At 38.8% G+C, this 23,543-nt stretch overlaps 2 protein-coding genes across 2 annotated transcripts; one reads left to right on the plus strand and one right to left on the minus strand.

Moving 5' to 3' along the window:
* Positions 1-953: 953 nt before the first annotated feature.
* Positions 954-8,199, plus strand: LOC149146122 (secreted RxLR effector protein 161-like). Its single transcript, XM_089452665.1, has 3 exons — positions 954-1,155; positions 7,986-8,045; positions 8,108-8,199. The coding sequence occupies exons 1-3, from the start codon at positions 954-956 to the stop codon at positions 8,197-8,199; spliced, it is 354 nt and encodes a 117-aa protein (XP_089308791.1).
* A 1,109-nt stretch (positions 8,200-9,308) lies between these two features.
* Positions 9,309-9,998, minus strand: LOC149146123 (uncharacterized). The gene has a single exon (XM_089452666.1). The coding sequence runs from the start codon at positions 9,996-9,998 to the stop codon at positions 9,309-9,311; it is 690 nt and encodes a 229-aa protein (XP_089308792.1).
* Positions 9,999-23,543: the final 13,545 nt, after the last annotated feature.

Genomic DNA, 23,543 nt, shown 5'->3' on the forward strand with positions numbered 1-23,543 from the left:
AAAACTCCAAGAAGGTCATCACGTCAAAGTCAGGTACCTGTAAAGTATAAAGATTATGTATTAATGTCTCATGTTATGAATGTTGTAGAACCTTCAAGCTATGATGAAGCTAAAGAACATGAAGAATGGAGAAATGCAATGAATGCAGAATATAACTCTATAATGAAGAATGACACATGGGAATTAACAGAATTGCCTAAAAACAAAGTTCCCATAGGATGCAAATGGCTTTATAAATCTAAATTTAATGCTGATGGAAGTATTGATAAACATAAATCTAGATTGGTTGCAAAAGGATATGCACAAAAGGAGGGAATTGATTATGAAGATACATTTGCACCTATAGCTAAGTTAAACACAATTAGAATCATGATTGCATTAGCTACAAAATATAATTGGAAAATGCATCAGTTAGATGTCAAATATTCATTTTTGAATGGTGAGTTAAAAGAAGAAGTTTATTTAGTACAGCCTGAAGGGTTTGTAAAACAGGGACAGGAGCATCTGGTTTGCAGGTTAAAGAAAGCCTTATATGGTTTGAAACAAGCACCAAGATCATGGTATGTGAAAATTGATTCTTTCTTTTATGAGAAAGGTTTTATGAGAAGCAAGAATGATCCTAACTTATACATCAAGGAAGATGAAGACAAGAATGTTGCTTTAATATCTGTATATGTTGATATCTTATCATAATAGGAAATGCATGCAAGTTGATTGAAGAAATTGAAAATCAGTTGTCACATGTATTTGAGATGAAGGATCTTGGTGAATTGCATTATTGTTTAGGCCTTGAATTTTGGAGGGAACTTGTTAAGACACTAATCACACAAAGCAAATATACAAGGGAAATCCTTAAAAGATTCAATATGATTGAATGTAAGGCAACATCTACTCCTTTAGAACATAATTTCAAATTGTGCAGTGATGATGGAACCAAAGAGGTGAATCGAACTATGTACCGTCAACTGGTGGGAAGTCTGAACTATCTCACCACTACCAAGCCAGATATGGCATATTCTGTCAACATACTTAGTCAGTTCATGTCTAAGCCTTGTGAAAGCCACTGGAAAGCAGTAAAGAATGCCCTTCGATATTTGAAAGGAACACCTAATTTTGGTATTATGTATACTGATGAATTTGATGTTGAATTGGCAGGTTATTCTAATTTCGACTGGGCTGGAAATCTAGATGATAGGAAATCTACTATTGGATACGTGTTCAATATTGGTTCAGGACCAATATCATGGAGCAGTAAGAAACAACCAACTGTTTCATTGTCATCCACTGAAGCTGAATATAAAGCATTATGCAGTGCTACCTGTGAAGCAATATGGATTAGGAGGATACTTGAAGATGTTAGAGAAACAAAACAAGCACCTACAGTAATCAGATGTGACAATCAAAGCACTATCAAATTGGCAAACAATCCTAGATATCATGCAAGAACAAAACACATTGAGACACAACATCATTTTGTAAGAGAAAAATTGCAATCAAAAGAAATTGACTTATAATATTGTAATACAAATGAAAATGTGGCTGACATATTCACCAAGCCTCTTGGAAAGGCTAAATTTGAAATGTGTAGAAATAAGTTGTACATTGTAGAAAATCCAAATTATGTTGTAAGCCTAACTAAGACTTAGACTAGCAGGCATATCAGTTAAGAGTATGTTTGTTATATAGTTCGAATTAAGGGGGAGTTTTGGAAGAAACTGGAAGTAATTCCAACTACCCAGAACCAATTTTCAACTGTGATTTTAATGCAGTATCTAGAAAGTGTTGACAAAGGGGCAAGCTTCTTCATGAAGCCACCGCATAAATTGATATCTAGAAGTTTCTCCATCCTATATATATACCAGTTTAATCGATGAATGGAAATATGTTGTGAAGTTCTAAACTGTGTGTTGTGTTTATGAGTTGTGCACCTCTGCTCTCTGTCTCTACAAATAGAGATTGAGAGAGTTGCTGGTTGAAGGAGTTGGACAAAGCCATTTCCTATCAAGAAAATAGAGCTGAGGGTTTCCAAGAAGGAGCCGCAAAGAGAAATTTGCTTGCGTGCTGGTAAGAGAGGGCACGCTCACCGGAGGGCGAAGTTTGTGTTCGACTGAGAAAAGGAGACCTGTGTTTCTACTAGTGTCAAATTTGGTGGTATCTTGACTGTTTGAATGTGCATATATTTCCTTTGAAGATCATTGTATATGGTTGTGAAGATAGCGAAAAAAATTTAGTATATTATTTTGTTAAAAGAAACAAATACTTACGACCTATTTCTGGTTATTTGTAGAAAGAGAAAACATTTTCTAAAAACCAATGTTGTGGTTATAAACATATTTTTTTAGGACTAATTCTTTAAGGTTGTTTTGTAAGGAACGATTTACTGTTTTAGAAGACTATTTCAAAGATTGAAGGAAAGTATGGTTATATCATGTTGTGTGCTTTTTGTGATTATGGAATAAAATAATATATATAATAAAAATAAAATAAAAGGGGTTGTTGAGGAGTAAGTAAAATTAGCTTAAAAATGGGTGTTATTATTTGTGATTGAGTAAGGAAATTAATTATTAAAGTTGTGAAAAAATTGTATCATGGTGGTTGTTACTTAATGATTCATTAGCTTATTAATAAAGAGCTAATGTATTGACATAATTTTATTTATCTAACTCTAACAAGTTAGATGGTGAAAACTATGAAAATTGGAAGTTTAAGTTGTAGACTTCGATGGAAGGATACAATATATGGATGATTGTGTTTGGAGTTGAAGTCAAGCCAGTGCCCCCTCAAGCCATAGATGCTACAATTCAAGATTGGGAGTGTTGGGAAAACAAAGTGAAGGTGTTTTTGTGGATGTGTTTTAAGGACACCATTATTCCACACATTAGAGAGTGCAAAACATCCAAGGAGACATGGAACACTCGAAAACATTTGTATGAGACAAAGACTACAAATCGAATATTGTATTTAAAGAATAAGCTTATTTCAATTAATATGAAAGAAAATTAAAGTGCCAGTAATTTTATTTCTAGAACTAAAGATCTAAAAGATAAATTAGGTGACATTGGTGAAACAATATCTAGTACAGACTTGGTTACCATGACATTAAATGGAATTGTTTATGAATATCAAATTTTTATCACTGGTCTTTCATCTAGAGAGAAGGCTCCTACATTTGATGAGTTGGCAAGTATACTTGTGCAAGAAGAAGAGCGAAGAAGAAGTCTTAAACAGAAATATCCTAATTCATATTTAACATTGATAGATAAAGGGAAACAATCCTCCAAAGGAAAACAATGGGGGAAAAATAAAGGCAAAAGTCCACAAGTAAAATCATTTCAAGGTACACCTTTACCAAGGACGAATGGCAAATCAAGTAGAGATGATGTGTGTTATTACTGTGGAAAACGTAGTCATTTTGCTAAGAATTGGATGAAAAGAAGGTCTGGACAATTTAAACAAAAAAGGAATTTAGGAAATTATGTTGATAGAGATGAAGCAATTAGCCATGGCTTTAGCAATCTTAAATTTCTTGTGTCCAATGTTTCTTTATCAGTAGAGATTGGTGATAATAATTCTTAGTTTATAGATTTTGGTGCATCAATCCACATGTCATGCAAAAGAGATTGGTTTGATACTTATCATGAAATCAACAATGGTGCACATATTTATTTAGGAGATAATAGATCACATGAAATTAAAGGATACGGTGATTTAAGTGTTAGAATGCCCAATGGACAAAAAAAATAAATTCAAAATATGGTGTGTTATAGCATTTATTGGTTTTGATAAGTTAGAATAAATTAGACAAAAAATGAAAATGTATTTACAAAATGTTAAGATAGAATATGGACAAAAAGAATATTGAATAAAAAAAATGTTAGGAAATATTTTGATAAATACGTCCATATCAAAGAAACTATTAGGGTAGATGCCCTAAAAAATGAAGGCAAAATAAAAAGTTAGGTTAGACAGAAAAGAAAAAGAAATCAACTCTGAAAATGTTGCAAATCTAAATGCCACTACTTTCTTCTAAATTTAGTTTGAAAAATAATAGTTGTGTATGGTTTGTTTAGATGTCACACTAGGTTATTTTATCCAATTATACAATTGCATCATAATTGGATTTGTTTTAAATTAATTCTCATAGGTAGAAAATAAATTGGCTCAACAGTTTAATCTGAGCCAATGGAAGAAATAAGGTATAGAGATAGATTGTTCATAAAAATAAAATATTGGGTTGCTAGTTCAAATGCACTCTGGAAGGATAAGTAAAAATGTTAGGAATAGAAGGGTAGGTAGAAATGTGAAAGTTTGAGATGATGAAATGGTTATTTCCTAAAAGATCAATATCGCATCACATCATTCATAAGTGAATGAACCATTGGGCGGAAGAAAGTGCGATGTGCGATAACGCTGTCAACCGTTGGATGACTGTTGATTCTTGACCGTAGGATCATATCACATCGCATCATTCATAAGGGAATGAACCATTGGGTGGAAGAAAGTGCAATGTGCGATAACGCTGTCAACCATTGGATGACTATTAATTGCTAAACGTAAGATCATATCGCATTGCATCATTCATGAGTGAATGAACCCTTGGGCTGAAAAAAGTGTGATTTGCGATATTCTATCACTTCATTCCTTAAATCACCCAGACCCACAGCCACCGTGTCCGCCTATCATATCGCGACCCCCCTGTTCATTCCCTGCTCATACGATAAACTCCCTCCACCTCACCTCTCATCTCGCACACTCCTCTGCAATCATACGGCCCACACTCCCTTTCGGCCCTCATTTGCTATCCGAAGTTTATCAGTGGAGAGGGGTGGGGGTCCGAAGTTGGCAGTCTTTAATACCGCCCATATAAAGCAGAAAAGTATCTTTTATTCTTTCGGGACTAAAAATCCCAAAACCACAAACCACTCCATATTACCCTCGAACGTGATATCCTTCATAGCCGTTAGCGCCACCCCATGTCACGTTTCACTTCATATCTCCCGTCCAATCATCGACCACTTATCCGTTGCCCATTAATTTCCGCTCCTATGCATTTATAACCAAATGTCCATTAATTAACCCGTTGAATAATTAATGAAATTTCAAACGTTCAGAGCCACCATCCCACTCCATTTTTCTCTTTATAAACACTGTGTCATGCATTTCAAAGGTTACACAATTAACTTCTGAACTGAGAGTATTCTTCAAGCCTGCCTGCTCAATAGCTCAGCGACTGTCTGACATTCTAGCAGCCATTTCTCATGTTCGCAAGCACACCTTCCAGGTCCACTTGTTAGTTACCTGTCTCCACTCTGTTAACTCCTTTTTTTATCATTCTATCATTTACAGTCCCCAGCTTCATTTGCCAAAATGCCTTCCAAGGGAAAAACAATTATAGACGTGTCAAATACTCTAATTCAACCACAGATTGATTTCCACCATACTCCATTAGTTGACAAGGATTGCTAAATCATTGAGACTTCTTCTCAATTGGATTTATTTGAAATTTATTGCTGGCGGGAAAAGAAACTAATTGACCAGAGCAATGAAATTGGGCTCTGGGAATCCCAATTACCCCATTATATTTTTCCACAAATACACAAAGCTCTAGAGTTTGTGAGAAGATGCCATGAATCCTATGATCCTAGCTAGAGAGCCATTTTCTCACCTACCATAGAAATCCTTTGTCCCATTAACGTTGTTTCAATTGAGAAAATGTTGCAGGCCCCTGCCAAAACACCAACTCATCCCTTTTCTCATGAAAACTTGATAGAAGCTTATAACAAAATGGACTTTACCAAGAGATCCCAAACCCTAGCACTGTTTTTAGCAATTAGTAGTCCTTTACCAAAGAGAAACCCCCCTTATGATTCATCTATGTTTCCTGAGAGAATGAGGCATATCACTACTATCCTATCCTATTTGCTTGGTTATAACTCCGATCAGTCTGTCAATGAAGCCAACCTTGGTTTCTTATCCATGTTTTCTTCTAATTCTAAGCCTGTTGTTATTTATGATTTTGGTCATTTCATAGCTAAAACCATACATGAGAAGTTTTTCAAATTTAACACTAAAGAGGTATTCAAGTATGCTTCAATAATTGTGTATCTATTTATATATTTTTAGGGAGAGAAAATCCCATTCCCTTTGCAGAAACTTGATGAAGAAGGACAACAACAGTCAATGATTTTTTGGACTTCAATGGGGATGAAGGTGAAAGAAGAATTCACATACAAGCAGTTCATAGAACTATTCATTCATCCAGCCCTCAACCTTATGAGCAACACCCCATTACCAAGGGTCAGTGAGGAGATTATCAAATAACTTCAGTTCATAGATCAGGCCGCAACAGGAGATTTGTATTACTACCAAAACTAAACAAAAATCGGGGTTTTTGGCTGTGAGCTTCCACCCTACAAACTACCAAAATACCTCCCTATTAGAATATTTTCACTAGAGTACTTGAGGAAAATATTGAATGTAGATGAATTACATTTTGTAGCTACCAAAAATAAATCGCAATTTAAGCTCAAAGCTCATTCTGGTCCCTCCCTTTGTAATACCAGAACAACAGGGGAGGAAGCTGATAAGCTGCTAAAGGAAATGAAATTTTCCCTCAGTTTCTCTTGGTCATATGACCCATTGGAAGTCACCTCCAAACTCAGGGTGGAGAATAAATTCACACCATATCATCATACAACTAGGCCTGAGATAGAACAGTTCAAGAATTAGTTGGAATTGATAGAGAATACCCTCTAGGAGGCTGAGGAGCAAGTAGTCTCTACATCAAATATGCAAACTCCAATTGCACAGGAAAAGGTAGCCAAGAGAGGGAGGGAAGAACAATCTTCACCTGCAACAAAGGAAACAAGCCAAGGCTTCAAGGCCTTTCACAGGAAAAAGAAACAAATGGTCTCTATGGATATTGATTCAGAGTCTAGTGGACAATCTATACAATCTCCAACTCAGTCTACCACTTCTCATGAACAAAAAATAGTCCAAGTTGTTGGAGGAACTCCATAGAATAAAGAGGAAGAAATCTTCCATGTGTTTAGTGAAATCAAAAGAAAGAATGGGGAATTGAAGTTGAATACTTACACCTAGTTCTGGAAGCATTCTTCCGGCTCTCAATTAAGGCTTCTTTCAGTCTTTGACTCTGAGAAGGGGAAGATGCAAATGGCTTTCTTACAAGACCAGGTTCCTCAAGCCAGTACTACAACACGATATTAGAAACACACTTCTTTTGAGTTCAATGTCTAGGATGTGCATCCAATTGATCAAATTGAGATGCACAAACAAACTGGACAGATGATTGCTTTTGATGGGACCAACCTGCACTATGGTGTACAATCGTTATTAATGTCTGTCTGGTATTGATTAACAATATGTATTTGGTAGAAATGATTTGGTTTACGAATAATCACTAATCACACATTAATCAATTGATATTTTCCGATGGTGGCTGGAACATTTATGGAAATTCCTTAATGAGGTAGCTGAGTTGTACTTACATCGATCCTCGTTTCCTGCTTGTTTAACTTGGCAAAACCCTTAGCATTTTGGTATTCGGTCATTTTGGTTTTTTGCTCTGCATGGTGAATATAGTGAGAGTTTATTATGGAATTGGTTTTTTGTGCTGTATGAGAGTGGAAATGAGCCACAAGCTCTACCTGCGCTAGTTATGGTTGTGCTTGTTACTAGAGTGGCTTGTCTCCTCGACTTCTGGGCACAAAATAATGGTTTGCTTATTCAAGTAAGAAAACGATCGTTGTTTTGTCTGGTCTGGTCTCTCTGTTGATACTTGTTCTGTTATTTCCTTGCTTTATTATGGTTATGTTGCTAATTTTTGGTTAATGACTCCGACGCTCCAGGTTGCAGCTGCAGTGACCTCCCTCTGCTCAAAATATTCAGGTAAATTTGCTATCCATGTTTTATTTCTTCTCTTGTTTTGTTCCAACTCTAACAGTGTTTTTCCTATTTGTTCTCAGGTGGTCGTCGTGGTCTGTGGCTCAATGGCCTGGGTTCTTTCTATGCGAATAAGTCCCCAGGTAAGGTTTTCCTCACTATGCATAAGTTTTACTACTTTTCGTTCGTTTTCTTCTATTTGCAGTTGACCTAACAGAAGTGCCTTGTTTTGGTCTCGTAGGTCAAGGTTTGTTCTTGGTTGTGGTCAGTGTGAACGCCTCAGCTCTTACCCGATAGGCTCTTCCCTTATCTTCCATTCGTGGTTAAAACTAGAGTTTGTAGGTTTCGTTGGTCCAAGTGTCCAATACTTGTTCGTTTGTTCTTCTCTACTGTTGTTGTGCGACCTAGGTTCACTTGTCACAACCCTTGTTTGTGATTTACTTCTTTGTAACTGTAAAGTTGTATTTAAGGTCGGCTTCACTTGCACAGCCCTTGTTTGTGATTTACTTCTTTGTAACTGTAAAGTTGTATTTAGGGTATGTTGTTCCAAAACCCTCGACTAGGGTTTGCTAGTTCGTTGGTGTTATTTTCCCTTCACTCTGTCCGATGAATTAACCATGGACTGTTATGTATGAAAAAATGAATATTTTCCTTTTTCCATTGGAATGAAAAGAGAATTACGATGACATGAGTTTTTACTGTTTAACTCTGTCTGGGTTTGACCCCTTGGTGCTCTGGTTCTTGCTTTCTTGATTGGACTGTTGTGATGCCTTAAACTCTTCTGGCCACGGGCTTTATTTACAACTTACCAATCCTCATGTTTGGAAACTTGTATGCAATTCGTATTGTCAATGCTCTATTCTTTAAGAGAGAAAACGAATGAGACTGTATGCATGCACCATATTTGTCATTTTGTCTTATTTAATGGTTAGGAAAAAGAGATATAGATACATAATACAAGACTGTTATAGATGGATGGATTTGAAAATTAAAAGAAAATTTCTCAGTCTTCTATTTATGCACTTGTATGCTGAACCTTTTGAATGATTTACAATCTTCCATTTATACTTTTTGTCCACAATTATCTGAACTATGTGTAGGTACTTTCGGTTTGTATTCTATTTGTTATGCAATTGTTTACGCATTCGATTCTACTTGCATTACAAGATTTTACACTTGACATGTTTGTCTTTTTTTTTACCTAAAATGAAAGAAACAGTTATATAACTATTGTTTATTAAAGACAGACAAAACAATGACCCTAACTGACTAGACTGTTCCCTAACTGATACCGAAATTAAAAGAAACAATTTCCTACATTCTACTTTGAATTTTTATACATAAAGTAAACAATCACTGATAAAACTTTTCACCTTGGCGGAGACCAACACCTGGTCATGGTGCCCTTAGCTAGATGCTCCTGTGTCAGGCTCCCAAGGTAAAAAGAAATCACGACTCCGGTCCATGAGCTTCTCAGCTGAAGAACCCACCTGCTCTATCTGCTTGGAATCAAGCCACAAACTATCCTCAATAGGATGGTTCTTCCACTTGACCAGATATTGCAGATACTCCTTCCATCGAGTTCGTTTTGCCACCTGAGTGTCAAGGATTCTCTTGATCTCGGGAGGTTGAACGTAACACATTTGTCTCATCCAAGCTTCACTTACCTCTTGGGTATCCCATGTAGGCTGTGTGGTTTTGTCTTCTTCTTCTAGATCGGCAGTGTAGGGAAACAGGTCTACCACATTAAAGATGGGTGAAATGCCTATTCTTGGTGGCAGTTGTATTTCGTAAGCATTCGCCGAAAAATTCTGGAGAACTTTACAGGGACCTATCTTCTTGTACTTTAGCTTGTTGTATGCACCTCTAGGGAAGCATTCCTTGTGCAAATGCACGAGGACTTCATCTCCCACATTAAACTGCACTTCTGTTCGTTTCAAATCTGCTTGCTGCTTATATTTTTCGTTGCTGACCTGCAATTTAATTTTCACCTGCTCATGCAAATCTTTCAATGCATTGACGAAGTCTTCCCCGTCAGCACTCCGTCTTTCTTGTTGTCCCAGATCTCGTAATTCGTGCACTCTGCAAGGATGCATGCCATACAAGATCTGAAAAGGACTGCAACCCACGTTGTGGTTGGGCAAGTCATTATAAGCGAACTCTTCCTAGGCAAGTACTCGATCCCACATCCATGAATTCTCACAATCAAGCTTCGTAGTAGGTTCCCCAGACTCTTGTTTAACACCTCTGTTTGCCCGTCAGTCTGTGGCTGATAAATAGAGCTGTAAATCAATTACGTATCCATATTCTTCCAGAGGGTGCACCAAAAGTGCCCTGTAAACTTCACGTCCCTGTTAGAGAGAATAGACTTAGGAAAACCATGTAGCCTGATAATCATTGTAAAGAACAAGTGGGCCACGTGAGTGGCATCACTGGTTTTCCTACAAGGGATGAAATGTGCCATCTTTGAAAACCGGTCCACTACTACCATCACTGGATCATAACCTCGTTGTGTCCTTGGTAGACCCAGGATGAAATCCAAGTTGACTGAGTCCCACAGTCTGCTTGGAATGGGAAATGGCGTGTAAATTCCTGTGTTTTGACTGTGTCCTTTTGCCAACTGACACACTTTACACCTGGTCACAAATCTTTGTACATCCCTTCGCATTTTTGGCCAAAAGTAAAAATGGTTGAGCTGTTCTAATGTCTTGTCTATGCCGAAGTGTCTCGCTAGACCTCCACTGTGCTTCTCCAGAATAATATTCTCTCTCATCGAGCAGTCAGGAATGCATAATTGTGCTCCCCTAAACAACAACTTCTCCTACAAATTATAGTCCAACCATGGATTATTATCTCTCACCAAAGGATTCTGGCACGCCTCGTAAGCCTCCTTAAATTATGTGTCAGACTAATACAAATCTTTCAAGTGCTCAAAATTGTTATAGACATATTTGGCCACTGCAACCCCAATCACAGATGTCCATAAACAAAGGGCTTCTAAGTCCCTAAAAGTGTTGTTTCATAACCTAAAGGAGCAAGGTCAGTTGATTACATCATCTCCCAGAAGTTTTCTATGAAAAACCACTCAGAACTGGTCAAAACAGGACCATACAGATTTCCCAGAGTAAAGGGTGCGATGCATCTCACCTGCCACATTCAAAAAGTGCAATGCATACTGGAAAGTTATTCTAGAGGGTTCAATGAGTGAGAGCATACAAATGGCACAAGCAGTTTTCTAGGTGAAGACCCTGAGAATTTTCTAGAAACTATTCATTTGACACTTGCCTCCCTGAATTCGCCCAAGGATGAGTAAGAGATCATGAAATCTCCAAGTGGAACCAAGAACTATTAAAGAGATGACACTAATCAAAATCTTAGAAGTTGACTCACCCCCCTGCAAATATCTATATATGGATCCCTCATCCCAGAGATCCAGAGGTTGGAATTTGGTAATTTGCAAAGAGGTGTTGTTGGTTTCTCTTTGAAGACATTGTTGAGTGATCTTGCTTTGTATGAGGTGAAGAGGGCTTTCAAGCTGGGAGGATACCGCTAGGTCAGACCAAGTGGTTGTAATCCTCTCTTCTACTACTTTTATCAATAAAGCTATTTGAGTTTTCCTCCATATTCTTGTGTATCTCTGAATATTGTGTTGATATATGCATTTGTATGGTCAATATATATCTGATCCTATATTTTTTATAGTGATAGATTTCTATGCTTTGATGGTATTATGTTGTTGTGACTCTACATGTGCTCTTTGAAGCAGAACAAGTAAGGAAGCAGTGGTGAGATTCTGTCAAAGGGGAAAGGAAACAAGAAAGGATCCAAGCGAAAGACTAAGGTTGGTACTCTCTACTTCTTTCTCATCTCTCTATTGTAAAGGAAAAACAAGTGACTTTAGTTTGTTTGTTTCTAAGATAGCTACCCGTCTTAGTGGGACTAGCAGTTCTGAATAGACACTAGTTTTCCCGGTAAAAAAATGGTGACTCTGCTGGGGAGCGATTAGTTTGATTTCTTGTCTCTATTTGTTTGATTCATAAACCACAAACGGAGCCTGAAGTTAAGCCAACTAGCCTTCGAACTACATTTTCTATGCAAGTGCAAAGTAGATCAACGCTGCTTCAGTTAATTTTCGAGTTTGTTTATGAACTTAACAATTGACTTGCAAACATCCTAAGTTCCCTAGAGGTAGCTCAAGTAACATCATTAGATCAGCCCCTATACTTTGTATTTACTGACTATCATTAGCTCGGCCTAAATCCCTGAACTAAGATGCAAAATGTGACCCAAAACCAAGTTAAAGTATTGTCCCTGGACCATCGCACCTTCTCTTCTTGGCAATCTAGATGCATCACACATCCCATGTGCAGTAGGTGAGATGCATCCCTATTTCCCTGTGTTACAGGTGCGATGATCAGATAAGACTGTTTCTGCCTCCAGATTTTGTTTTTTTCTTCATTGTCTTCAACTTTATTCAGGAGTTTTGCTGTCTGTGATCAGTAGACCACTGTTGAAACCCCCTTCCTTTGCATCATCCAGCCTCCATTGTACAAAGATTTGTGAATGTTTTTATGTATTTTTCGCCATTCACAGTTCTCATTTACAAAATAGTAGCTTAATCGAACTGTCGTCTTTTGATTTGAAAGTGTCGCAAGTGTCGTTTTCAGTCAAAGGAAAGAATCCTTCTCTTTTTGATAGTTGATTACACTATTACTCTTGTATTTGATCTGAATTAATAGTATTTCAAGTGTCAAAAGCAGTTTTCAATTCAAAATCGTAAAGTGTCGTCTTGTCTCCTTTTCGTTTTTTGAAAAGAAAATCGTTAGTACGGTCGCTTTGAAAGAAGGAATAATTCAGATTTGTACTTAGCATTATTTTTGTCATTCACACATTAAGAAAGAAGAAAAAAAATACATGCATGTGCATTTGCATTTAGACTGCTTGTTGATTTTGATTTAGGATAGTGCATCTAGTGTGTGCTCTCTGCTCTATGTTGAAAGGATATCATTTCTCTTTCCTTAGTAGCTAGGATTTTCATTGCAAAAAGAAGAATAAACGACTGTTTATCATCTTAGATTGCATATTTAGGAGTTGTATATCTACATCACGCGGTGAACCTTAAAGGAAAACTTCTTAAGAAATATCAACTGTAAAATAAATTCAATGAACATAAAAATGCTTTGGAACCTAACGCACAACATCTAGAAGTCTAGGCTAGAGACGTATTCTGGAGTCGTAAAGACTGGTAAAGTCACTATCATCATAGGTTGGGTGATTCCTCCTCTTTGAGATGACAAGTGCCAGTACACACTTGTGCTCCCATGTACTCTCGAGTATATATTGGGAGACCACAATAGGCTATATCCTTTATCCTTAGGAAGCCGTGTCTGCCACCCTATCGATCGCAATGCATAGAACACAACATTCGGGAAGATTGACTGTCGTACTGTAAAAAGTATTCTGCAGTTTTGTGATTGGTTTGGTAATCCCTCTGTCTAGATTTCCAGATTAGTCTCTTTCGTTCCTTTTCAGACTCCATAAAGGAAAAGGTCCATCCGAGCACTTTTCACTTCAGGCTCATTAAAAATCGAAGGCGACTAGAGTCATCTTTAGCTTTTTCTCGACTCTTAAAAATTGAAAAAGCAAGTTGTGTCGAAGTGGCTAAAATTCATTTAACTCGGAATAACATTTTCCCCTCCTATTTTGAGTTGATCAAATAATCCGTAATCGTGGAAGAAAGTCAATCAAAACCCCATCGTTCACGGAGACTGATGAGTCAACCGTCTTTGACTCCGCAAACGAAACCATTTCGGGCTAAGTGAACTCATTTAACTAGGTCAAAGTCTCCTGGTTTGTTTGAAACTTGTGTTTCAACATCCTCTGAGATTCCAGTTACTCCAACCATTTATGGTATCCCTGCCTCTACAGAAGAAGTTCCGCAGTTACAAGAGGACATTAGAACTGATCCTAGTGTAACAAAGAACACTTCTATTCCTAAACCAGCTCCATCTAGAGTTGATTCGGAAGGTGTTACCCCTCCAGCATCTGTCGCTGCAGAATCTATACCTTCTTCGGCACCAGAAATATTTTACGGACCTGACGGTCTACCTCTTCCACCTGGATTGATTACTATAGAAGAGATTATAGAGGATCTTCCATCCAGTACTCCATCACATTTCGAAACTGGGATCCACTTATATCCTTCTACTTTAGAAGTTAATACCCCTTCATTGCAAGTTCCTGTAGAATCGCTAGGAAGTCTTTTGGATAGACTCGATATGTCTGGACAACCATTGACATCTAGGACTGCGTCATCCGATACAGTGGTAGCAGAACCTCCTGCCACCACTCCGACGAAGTTCACTGGCATACCATCTGTCCCAACTAGCTCTCAACCACTAGAGGGATTCCACCCAAGGATTGTTTCGACAATATGGTATATTCTTGTTTGTTTGTCCGGAATAATATCTGGAATTTCTTATGTTGAGTCTCACCAAATTGATCCTTCACAACAACATCAATTTGGGCAATCCAGTCTCCAAAGGCCAAACTTTCCTGTTAGCACTGGATTGCCGCCGTATGGAGGGCAGTATGCCTTTTCATTGTTCCCTCCAAGAGAATAACCATATGAGAGTTCTTAATCAAATTCGGGTCAAAATGGAATCACATCCAGTGGTTGGGTGCCAATACTGCCTCAACAACCAAGAATTGTATACTCAATGCTACCGAACCTACCTGTGTCAAATATCCCCACTACAACAGCTATTGTGACAGTGTCGCAAGTACAAACGTTGCCTGTTGTATGCCAACCTCAAGTTTCTTAGGTCGTAATACAATAGCCTCTTGTCTCCACGACACAATTGCAATTTCCGGTTAGTCCTTAACTAGAGCGACTCAGGCTCAAACAGATACTATTACCCCTCATCTTGGTCAAACATCTAGTATTGGGAAACAGCAAATGGTTTCACAACCATGGCTAGTGCAACACCATCAACCGCAATTCCACCAAGTGTACCAAGGACTTGAGCAACAAAACTTTGCAAGTAATGGGCAGCCGTATATTCGAAACGGTTACCATCAATCATCCCAAATTGGTTATGCCCAACAACCTTATCAAAGATATCAACATCAAATGCATTATGCTGGTATGAAAAGACCTACTGCTCAGGCAATCCCATCTTATCCTGGGCATGCTTCGATGAACCTGAATCAATAGTTGCCCTTCGTGGCGACTTTAGAGTTACCAGATCTAAATCGGCTAACAAATGATCCAATCGCTTATGCCCCTTGGTGGCCAGCGATTCCTCATAAACTCCCGTTAGATATTCCTAAATTCAATGGAAATCCAGGTGAAGATCCATCGAATCATGTGATGACATTCCATCTGTGGTGTTCCTCCAACACTCTAAATGATGATTCAATTAGGCTTCACCTTTTTCAGTGAACGTTAACTAGTCTAGCAGCAAAATGGTACATCAAACTGCCTAGAGCTTCATTTGATAACTTCAGCACCCTTGCCACCACCTTTTTAACCCATTTTCAGTTACGAATAAGGTATGAAACAGGAACAGAGCTTCTTACCAATTTCAAATAGACGACGGCCACTCACATATCTGATCATATTCATGAATGGCGACATCATCGTAGAATGGTAAAAACACATGTCCCTAATCAGCTACTAGCTGAATGGTTTACTAAGTCTTTGTTACCTTCTATTACAGAAGATGTGGAAAAGGGAGGAGTTGTCACTGAAGAGTAGGTCATTTCTCGTGCGCAATATCTAGACTTGATCTATACTCAGTCTAGCACGCTCTATGACAAAATCCCTGATGCTCCAAGACCAGAATTTTCCATTCCTCCTCCTCCTAAGTCCAACAAGGACTCTCATGCCGGCGATGGCATGATAGGTACGACAAGCATGAAATTGACAAAGGCTACATCCAAGAAAGCCCGTAAGGTTTCTGATCAAAATGAAAATGAAGAACTTCTTGCCTTGGCGGTTAATGCCGTGTCGATTGAAAAAGGCAAAGAATCAAAGCAACCAGGGGGCAAGAAGAAAGGGAAGAGAAAAAAGAAGAATCAGTATGATTTGTCTCTTGAAAATATTTTGCAAACCCTTCTGGGCAAAGGAAACCTACTCATCCATGCCTCATATGCGATGAGGATCCTTGGATGAGAGATTGTCCATATGAAGCTAAAGTTAAGAAAATATTTAAGAATTCAAGAACTTCAACAGTATTGACTGACCCATTTCCTAACCCAAGAACCAATCTGGTTGCAAGCGATAATGCTTCCCCATCCCAAGTGCTTATGTTGTCCATTTCAAAACAGCAAAATGATGCTTTGATATCGACAAGGAATAAAGATTACAGGAATCTACAGCTGTCGAACAACAAGGCTACTGATCAACCTAGTAGTTCGACAACAACTTTGACTGAAGTTGTGCCAACCATCATTCCTGAATTAACGATAAAGCCACCAAATGGAGTAGTACACAAATCGACATTTAATCCTCATGCCAGAGTGGCACAGAATTATAATATAGTAGAGGACCTGGCCCAATCGCTGTCCGCTATGTCGACACTTGAAGTACTGCAAAATTGCCCCTCCCAAAAGTAGGCTCTATTATCAGCAATAGGTGGGATAGACCCATGGGATTCCAATCTTGTGGCCTTTAATCATAAAGGATATGAATCTCAGTTACCAGCTCAACTCGCTTTCCTCATTCAAGTGAAAGCCCTCAACAAAACTATTCATCGAACAATTATTGATGAGGGGGCATCTACATGTATTATGTCAATGAGTTGCTGAAAAACTTTAGGATCACCACCCTTGTCGCGATTGTCAACGACGTTAAAAGAATTCGATGGATGAACATAAACTCCAAACGAGAGTTTGAGTAACTTAGAAGTTAAACTGGGGGGAAGAACAATAGAAATTGATGTTGAAGTTATCGATGGAAATCTCGATTACAACATCCTACCGAGAAGGTCTTGGATTTATGTGATGGTCGCTGTTGTGTCAACATACTTCAGAAAGATTACATTTCCTTTTCAAGGAGGAATTACAATTTTCGACCAACAAACCTTTCTCCCAAATAGTTCACAAGTTACGAGAAGCATCCTGATGATCCACGGAAGCTCTCAATTGCTTCAAAATATCAGAGTAGGCCTGCTAAAAGACCCTACATTGATGGGTACTTTTGTCCTACCACCTCCAGAAAACTTGGTGGAAGTGGCCACAGTGGGAACCTACAATATGGTCTCTTCCATTCAGAAGATGTCCGAACATGATATTAACATGGATCATCACCAGGTATTGCCTCCAAGCCCAATAGAAGTATTGTAGCAATCAATGTTCTCGGCATGGGAGTCAAACCCAAATGAACGCTTGTCAAGAGTTTGGGTAGATAGGTCTAAAGAGTATGGTACCTCTTCATATCCTTGGTCGCATGTACATTCTACAGAGGAAGGAATTGTTCAGTCAATGAACATATAGGGCGCACCATGGGAAGATTACCACCATCATTCCCATCTTCCAGATTACAATGAATATTACTCCGACGACCTTAATAATCCATCATTTTTTTATTTTCTATCAAATTCTGTAAATACGGTGGATTCCGAGCGAAATTTGTCCAATATTGAAGAAACTATCTCCATAAATATCTCGACCAAACCAGAAGTTGTAGAAAATATTCATGTTGGCAAATCTTGTTCTTCTTTAGAACTGGAAGTATATTACGCTCTCTTTTGCGAGTTCAAAGATGTATTTGCATGGTCACATGAAGAAATGCCAGGCATTGACTTGAGCATAGTTGAACATGAAATCAAGATGTATCTAGATGTCAAACCAGTAAGACAACGGCTTCGGTAGGTGCACCCAAAGAAAGCCGCTGCCATCGAGGCAGAAGTTGAAAAACTTCTCCATGCTGGTTTCATTTACCCAATTCCTCTAACTGATTGGATATCGAACATTTTTCCTATGATGAAAAAGCAAGGAACAATTAGAGTGTGTGTTGATTACTGGGATGTAAATCAAGCATGTCCAAAGGATAACTACCCTACACCCTTCATCGACCAGATAATTGATGAATGCACCGGATGTGAAATCTTTTTGTTTATGAATGGATTTTCCGGGTATAATCAAATAAATATATGCCCATAGGACCAGTCGAAGACTGCATTTATCTGTCCTTGGGGCACATGCGCGTACCGTAAGCTACCTCTTGGTTTCAAGAACACAGGGGCACCTTTTTAGAGGGAAATGAACTATGCCTTCCATGACATCAAGAACATCGTTCAACCATACCTCGACAATCTTCTAGCTCACTCGCAAAAGCGGATCGATCATCCACAACATTTGAGAGCAATATTTCTACGTTGTCGACACTACAAAATAAGACTCAATCCGCACAAGTGTGTGTTTTGCGTCAGTTCTGGTTGTTTACTTGGCTTTGTAGTTTCAAAGGATGGAATTTGTCTCGACCCGTGCAAGGTTCAGGCAATCATCGATTTGCCTTCACCTTCAAATTTACTTCAGATTCATAAACTCCAAGGGAAAGAAAACTTTCTTAGGAGGTTCATTCCAAATTACGCTAAACTTGCTAAAGGTTATAGACATCTCTTGAAAAAGAAGTACCCTTCAACTGGTATCAGGTTGCGCAAGCTTCCTTTGATGCTCTAAAGGAATCCCTAATAAAAGAATCATTAATGTACACTCCTGATTATCAAAGAGACTTTAACCTATATCTGGCTGCAGCGGATACGACGATTGCTATGGTTTTAGTTCAAGAAGACAATGGAATCGAACATCCTATTTATTATTTAAGTCAAAACTTAAATGATACAAAAAGTAAATACTCCTATGTTGAAAAGCTGGCTCTCGCAACAGTTCAAGCAATATAGAGATTTCGACACTATATTCTCTTTCGAAAAACTACCATTTTGTCAGATTGCAACCCCATGACTTACATCTTGTCACGACAGTTGCTTGGGGGCAAATATTCAAAGTGGATAGAAATTTTGTAAGAGTTTGACCTGGAATTCGTAAAATCCAAATAAAAGAAAGCTCTAGTTTTCGTGGAGTTACTATGTGATTTCCCATCGTTGTCCAACGATTCAACATCCAAAGCAACAATCAAGGATGAATATTTGTTTTTGATATCTTCAGGCCATCCGTGGTATGGATATATAATCATGTATCTCCAAACCCAAACATATAGGTCCAATACCTTTCGCTAAGAACAATGACGTACTCGATACCAAGCAAAAGACTACATGATCGTTGGTGATACGCTTTACCATCGTGGTGTCGATACAATTCTGCGAAGGTGCCTCACCCATGAGGAGGCCGAAAAAGTCCTGAATGATTGTCATTCAGGCGCATGTGGGGGGCATCAATCTGGTTATGCCACGACACAAAATATTCTATGAGCAGGATACTTCTGGCCAATAATGTTCAAAGGTTGCATAACCGTAGTCAGAAGTTGCCATGCTTGTCAAATCTTCGACTGCAAAACTAGAATACCACCCACACCTCTGCAGCCAGTAGTTTCTATTGGGCCATTTTCCAAATAGGGCATAGATTTCATGCAATGTAACCCCACCTCGGCTAGCGGGCATGGGTATATCATAGTTGCAGTTGAATATTTTACGAAATGGGCCGAGGCAATGCCTACATTAAACAACAGCGACGAAACAACCACTCTTTTCCTTTTCAATCATGTAGTCTCGAGGTTCGGCGTTCCACAAGCTATAGTCACAGATCATGGATCGCATTTCCACAATCATATGATGGTTGAATTGGCCACCAAATTAGGACTATCCCACGATAGCTCTACTCCATATTATCGCAAGCTAACGGGCAAGTTGAGGCGATCAATAAAGTCCTAAAATGCATGCTGCAAAGGATGATTGGAGTCCATAAATGGAGTTGGCACCTAATCATGTACTCAGCCTTGTGGGCATACCGTACATCGGTAAGAAATGCGACTGGATTTACACCCTTTTAGCTGGTGTATGGCCTGGAAGCGATCTTACCATTTCAGCGTGAAATTTTGTCTCTCAAGCTCGTAGTTGACCTCCTCCCCGAAACTTCAAAGGAAGAGGTTCGTTTCTTAGAGTTAATCCAACTGGATGAAACTTGTCGTGACGCCACCTTGGCTAACGAAGCACATAAGAAATGAGTCAAAGCACAATTTGACAAGAATTTCAAACCCCGCGTTTTCTCAGAAGGTGACCTGGTCTTGCTTTACGATCAGGAATCTGATAAATTGGGAGCAGGTAAGTTCCAGTCTTTGTGGATGGGTCCCTACATTGTTAAACATGCATTAGCAAAAGGAGCCTATGAGCTAGTAGATTATGACGGGATTCCACTGTCACAACCCCGAAACGGGTTGTACCTTAAGCGTTACTATGCTTGACTCGGCATGGTAACCTCTTCATATGCTTTTGTTACATTTTTGTTTTCATTAAGAGTGATAGTTTTGGTTAGGTAATCCACTTTTTCATTTTGTTGCAGATGTCGAACCCATTGGAATCATTTGTTGGATACGCCAATGGGGCGAGTCATAGTAAGCGAAACCTATCTTCTGCAGCGTGGGCCATCTTTGATCCAAGCGGCGAGTTAGTGAGTTTCAGAGGGGTGTGTATTGGTCAATCAACGAACAACATCACTAAATATAGCACGTTGATAGAACTCCTCTCTGATGCCATCGCACATGGCATACGCCGACTTGTCATCAGGCTAGACTCACAGCTCATCATTCTACAGCTTACAGGCATCTATTCCGTTCGGAATCCAGCTATCTATCGCATGTTCCTAAGGGTCAATATTTTGGAAAGGTAGTTCGATTTTATTCAATATCAACATATTTCTAGGAACTTAAACACATTAACCGATTCATTAGCAAATTATGTGTTAGATATACATTTGCAACATTTGTAAAAGAAAAGCATTTTATCAATAACTGCATCAGGATCATATAACTTAACCAAAATAAAGCTCCGAAAATAATATATATATATATATATATATATATATATATATATATATATATATATATATATAATAAACTGTTTATAGTTTGTACATAGTGTTCTGTGTCCAGGAAAAAATCATTCATATGACCCAAAAACTCAAAATGCAAGGGGCACCCTAATCTAATGGTGATGGTGGTAACTAATCACCGACTGTGCAATCATGCACAAGAGCCTAGTCCATCAGCTCAACACGCTAGTGGTATGGCGCTGTAATCTCAGAGGTAGCTCATCGGTCCTCACGTCTGGAATACTAAGAGTGAGACCCTCGATCTGATCCTGAAACACTGCAAGGGTCTCAAATACATCCAGGTCACAAAGAATGGCCCTCCCTATAACCTCTCCTGCTGGAACGACAGCTACTGCTCTTGGGCGCACTGCTGGTCACACTGGCCTGATATCTGCATAAGCACATGAGTTTTGATTAGTCTTGATAAATATTTAAAAAAAACACAAGAATATTATAAAAACAATAAACATAGATATGGTCAGAGATTTTTACCTATGACACCCCACTGCTCACCAGCCAGTAGCACCAAATCTGGGTCACCCCGGAAATCCATCCCAGCATATGGATACTTGGCATAAACCATCTGCTAACGGTTGAACCACTCAAAGAAAGCATCAGAGAATGAAACTTGCGATTGACCAGCATGTCTAGCCATAAGGTTGACCCATCTCTATATCAGTGGCTCAGTCAGTAGTGCTAGGCTAAGTGAGATGTACTAGGGCTGCATTAGTGGGATCCTCTCTAAGGCGAAAGCTGTCAGAACAGAACCATAGCCAAAGTTCTTAGACATTCCATTCTTCACCTTGGTAAGTTGTTCTTTGATCAATGGAATTACTGCATCACACCAATTTAATACCTTGGGTTCGAGGCATTCCAAGGCGTACTTCATATAGGACCTGTTGGCTAAGTGAAGGGTAGCGCTACCAACCAATCTAGTAAAGGTGAATAAAATAGTCCTCAAGGATTGGTCTGTGACATCTCGGATACTGGTCTTGCCATCCCTACTCGATTGAGATCCCCTCTACAGTACCGACGAATATAATCCCTCATAGATTCACCCCCACAGGCAGAACCTGATAATGAGAGAGGGGCACCACGCCTCGATAAACCGGTCAAAAAGTAGATGTCCTCAATAATCATGAGGATGGATTTGCCTCTTATTTGAAACACTTGGTTGGTAGGATCCCATGGATCGAGGAAATATTACAACAAGTTGATTTGTTGCCTCATGCTAAACATGCGGAAGAACTTGAGCAAGCCACAGTTCCGTAATGTAGTTACCGTACTCGGATCATGTAGGGCAACCATGTCCTCCTCTTCATGCTCACATTCACGCCATGTAACAACCATTTTTGCTCCGATGAATCTCTCAAAAGCAAACGAGAGAAGAATTAGGATCTTGATTTGGCAAAAAACTGGCAAAATTTCCATGAAAAATTAGTGAAAAAGTTTTCCTCCTTGCGCCCATTGCGCCCTAGCTGTGTACTAGGTGAGATGCATCTTGACTAGCCAGTGGCCAGTCTAGGATGCATCGCACCTTTCGATGTATACTAGGTGCGATGGGAGCAGAATGAAATGTTCAAACCCCAGGGGCCCAGAAAAGCAGGAAAACATGCTCAGAATTCAAAACGGAAAGAATGCAATTGAAGAACTCAGGTTTAGCTCCTACCTGGTCCAGACGGCACCGAAAATCGTCCACAGAATCTCCCGGAATTAGCTGGTGAAAATCAAGGGGGAAAACACCTCCAAAGCTCCAACAGTCACAACTCCAAATGAAATGGTAAAATGAGGGGTAAAAAACTATTTTTAAGTTACCTTTCACGTAATTTAAAGTAGGGTATTAGTTTCTTAACTCATTTTTCAAGCATATGTCCTCATTTCTAATCAGTTTGATGGAGTAATTGAATAGGTAGTATGACCGTTAAAAGAACATAGTGTTAATGGTGAATCGAATATCAATGACCATTATCACGAGCAGTTTTACTCAAAGTTCAATCTCGTTAAAAATTAAACCTAGCAATGAGCATATGTTCCAGCAGAGTTTAAGCTCATTAAAAAATGAACCCACTTCCAATAAATAACCATTGTGAATGCATTATCATCAGCTTTTGAGCCTTGGTCATTTTCTTACTATCACCTCCACTCTGTTTTAGCCGATCATTCGCCTCCATTTGATTGTTTACCCCTTTTGAGGAATAGTTGTGACGAGTGATTCCGTTAGCCATCTTCTTAGCACTGCCATGATTGGAAAGTTCCAACCCTCACTTGGAACCAACTGCTACCTGAAATATCACTCATTCCTCAAAAATGAGTCTCCTTTAAGCTCTTTTCATCAGACTCGTAAAATATGAAAAGATTGCCAAGCAATTGGCCTCTCTAGCTCGTTAAAGTGATTGGGAGTGTCATCCATCCTCTAGATTTTAATCTTTTTGGACCTGAGGGATTATTACACAAAAATATCGAGTGTTTGTCTTGTTCAGCTCGTTAAAACTATCAAAAAGCCATCCCTTTCGCATTGTTTTATACTTTTTTGGACTTAAGGGATTATACTACAAAAAAGGAATATTGGAGTTTTCCTTTCCATCTCTTTC

This window comes from Pinus tabuliformis, chromosome X (assembly GCF_031772625.1).
Source record: "Pinus tabuliformis cultivar Carrire ecotype Pingquan chromosome X, CPIR1, whole genome shotgun sequence".
NCBI lineage: Eukaryota > Viridiplantae > Streptophyta > Pinopsida > Pinales > Pinaceae > Pinus > Pinus tabuliformis.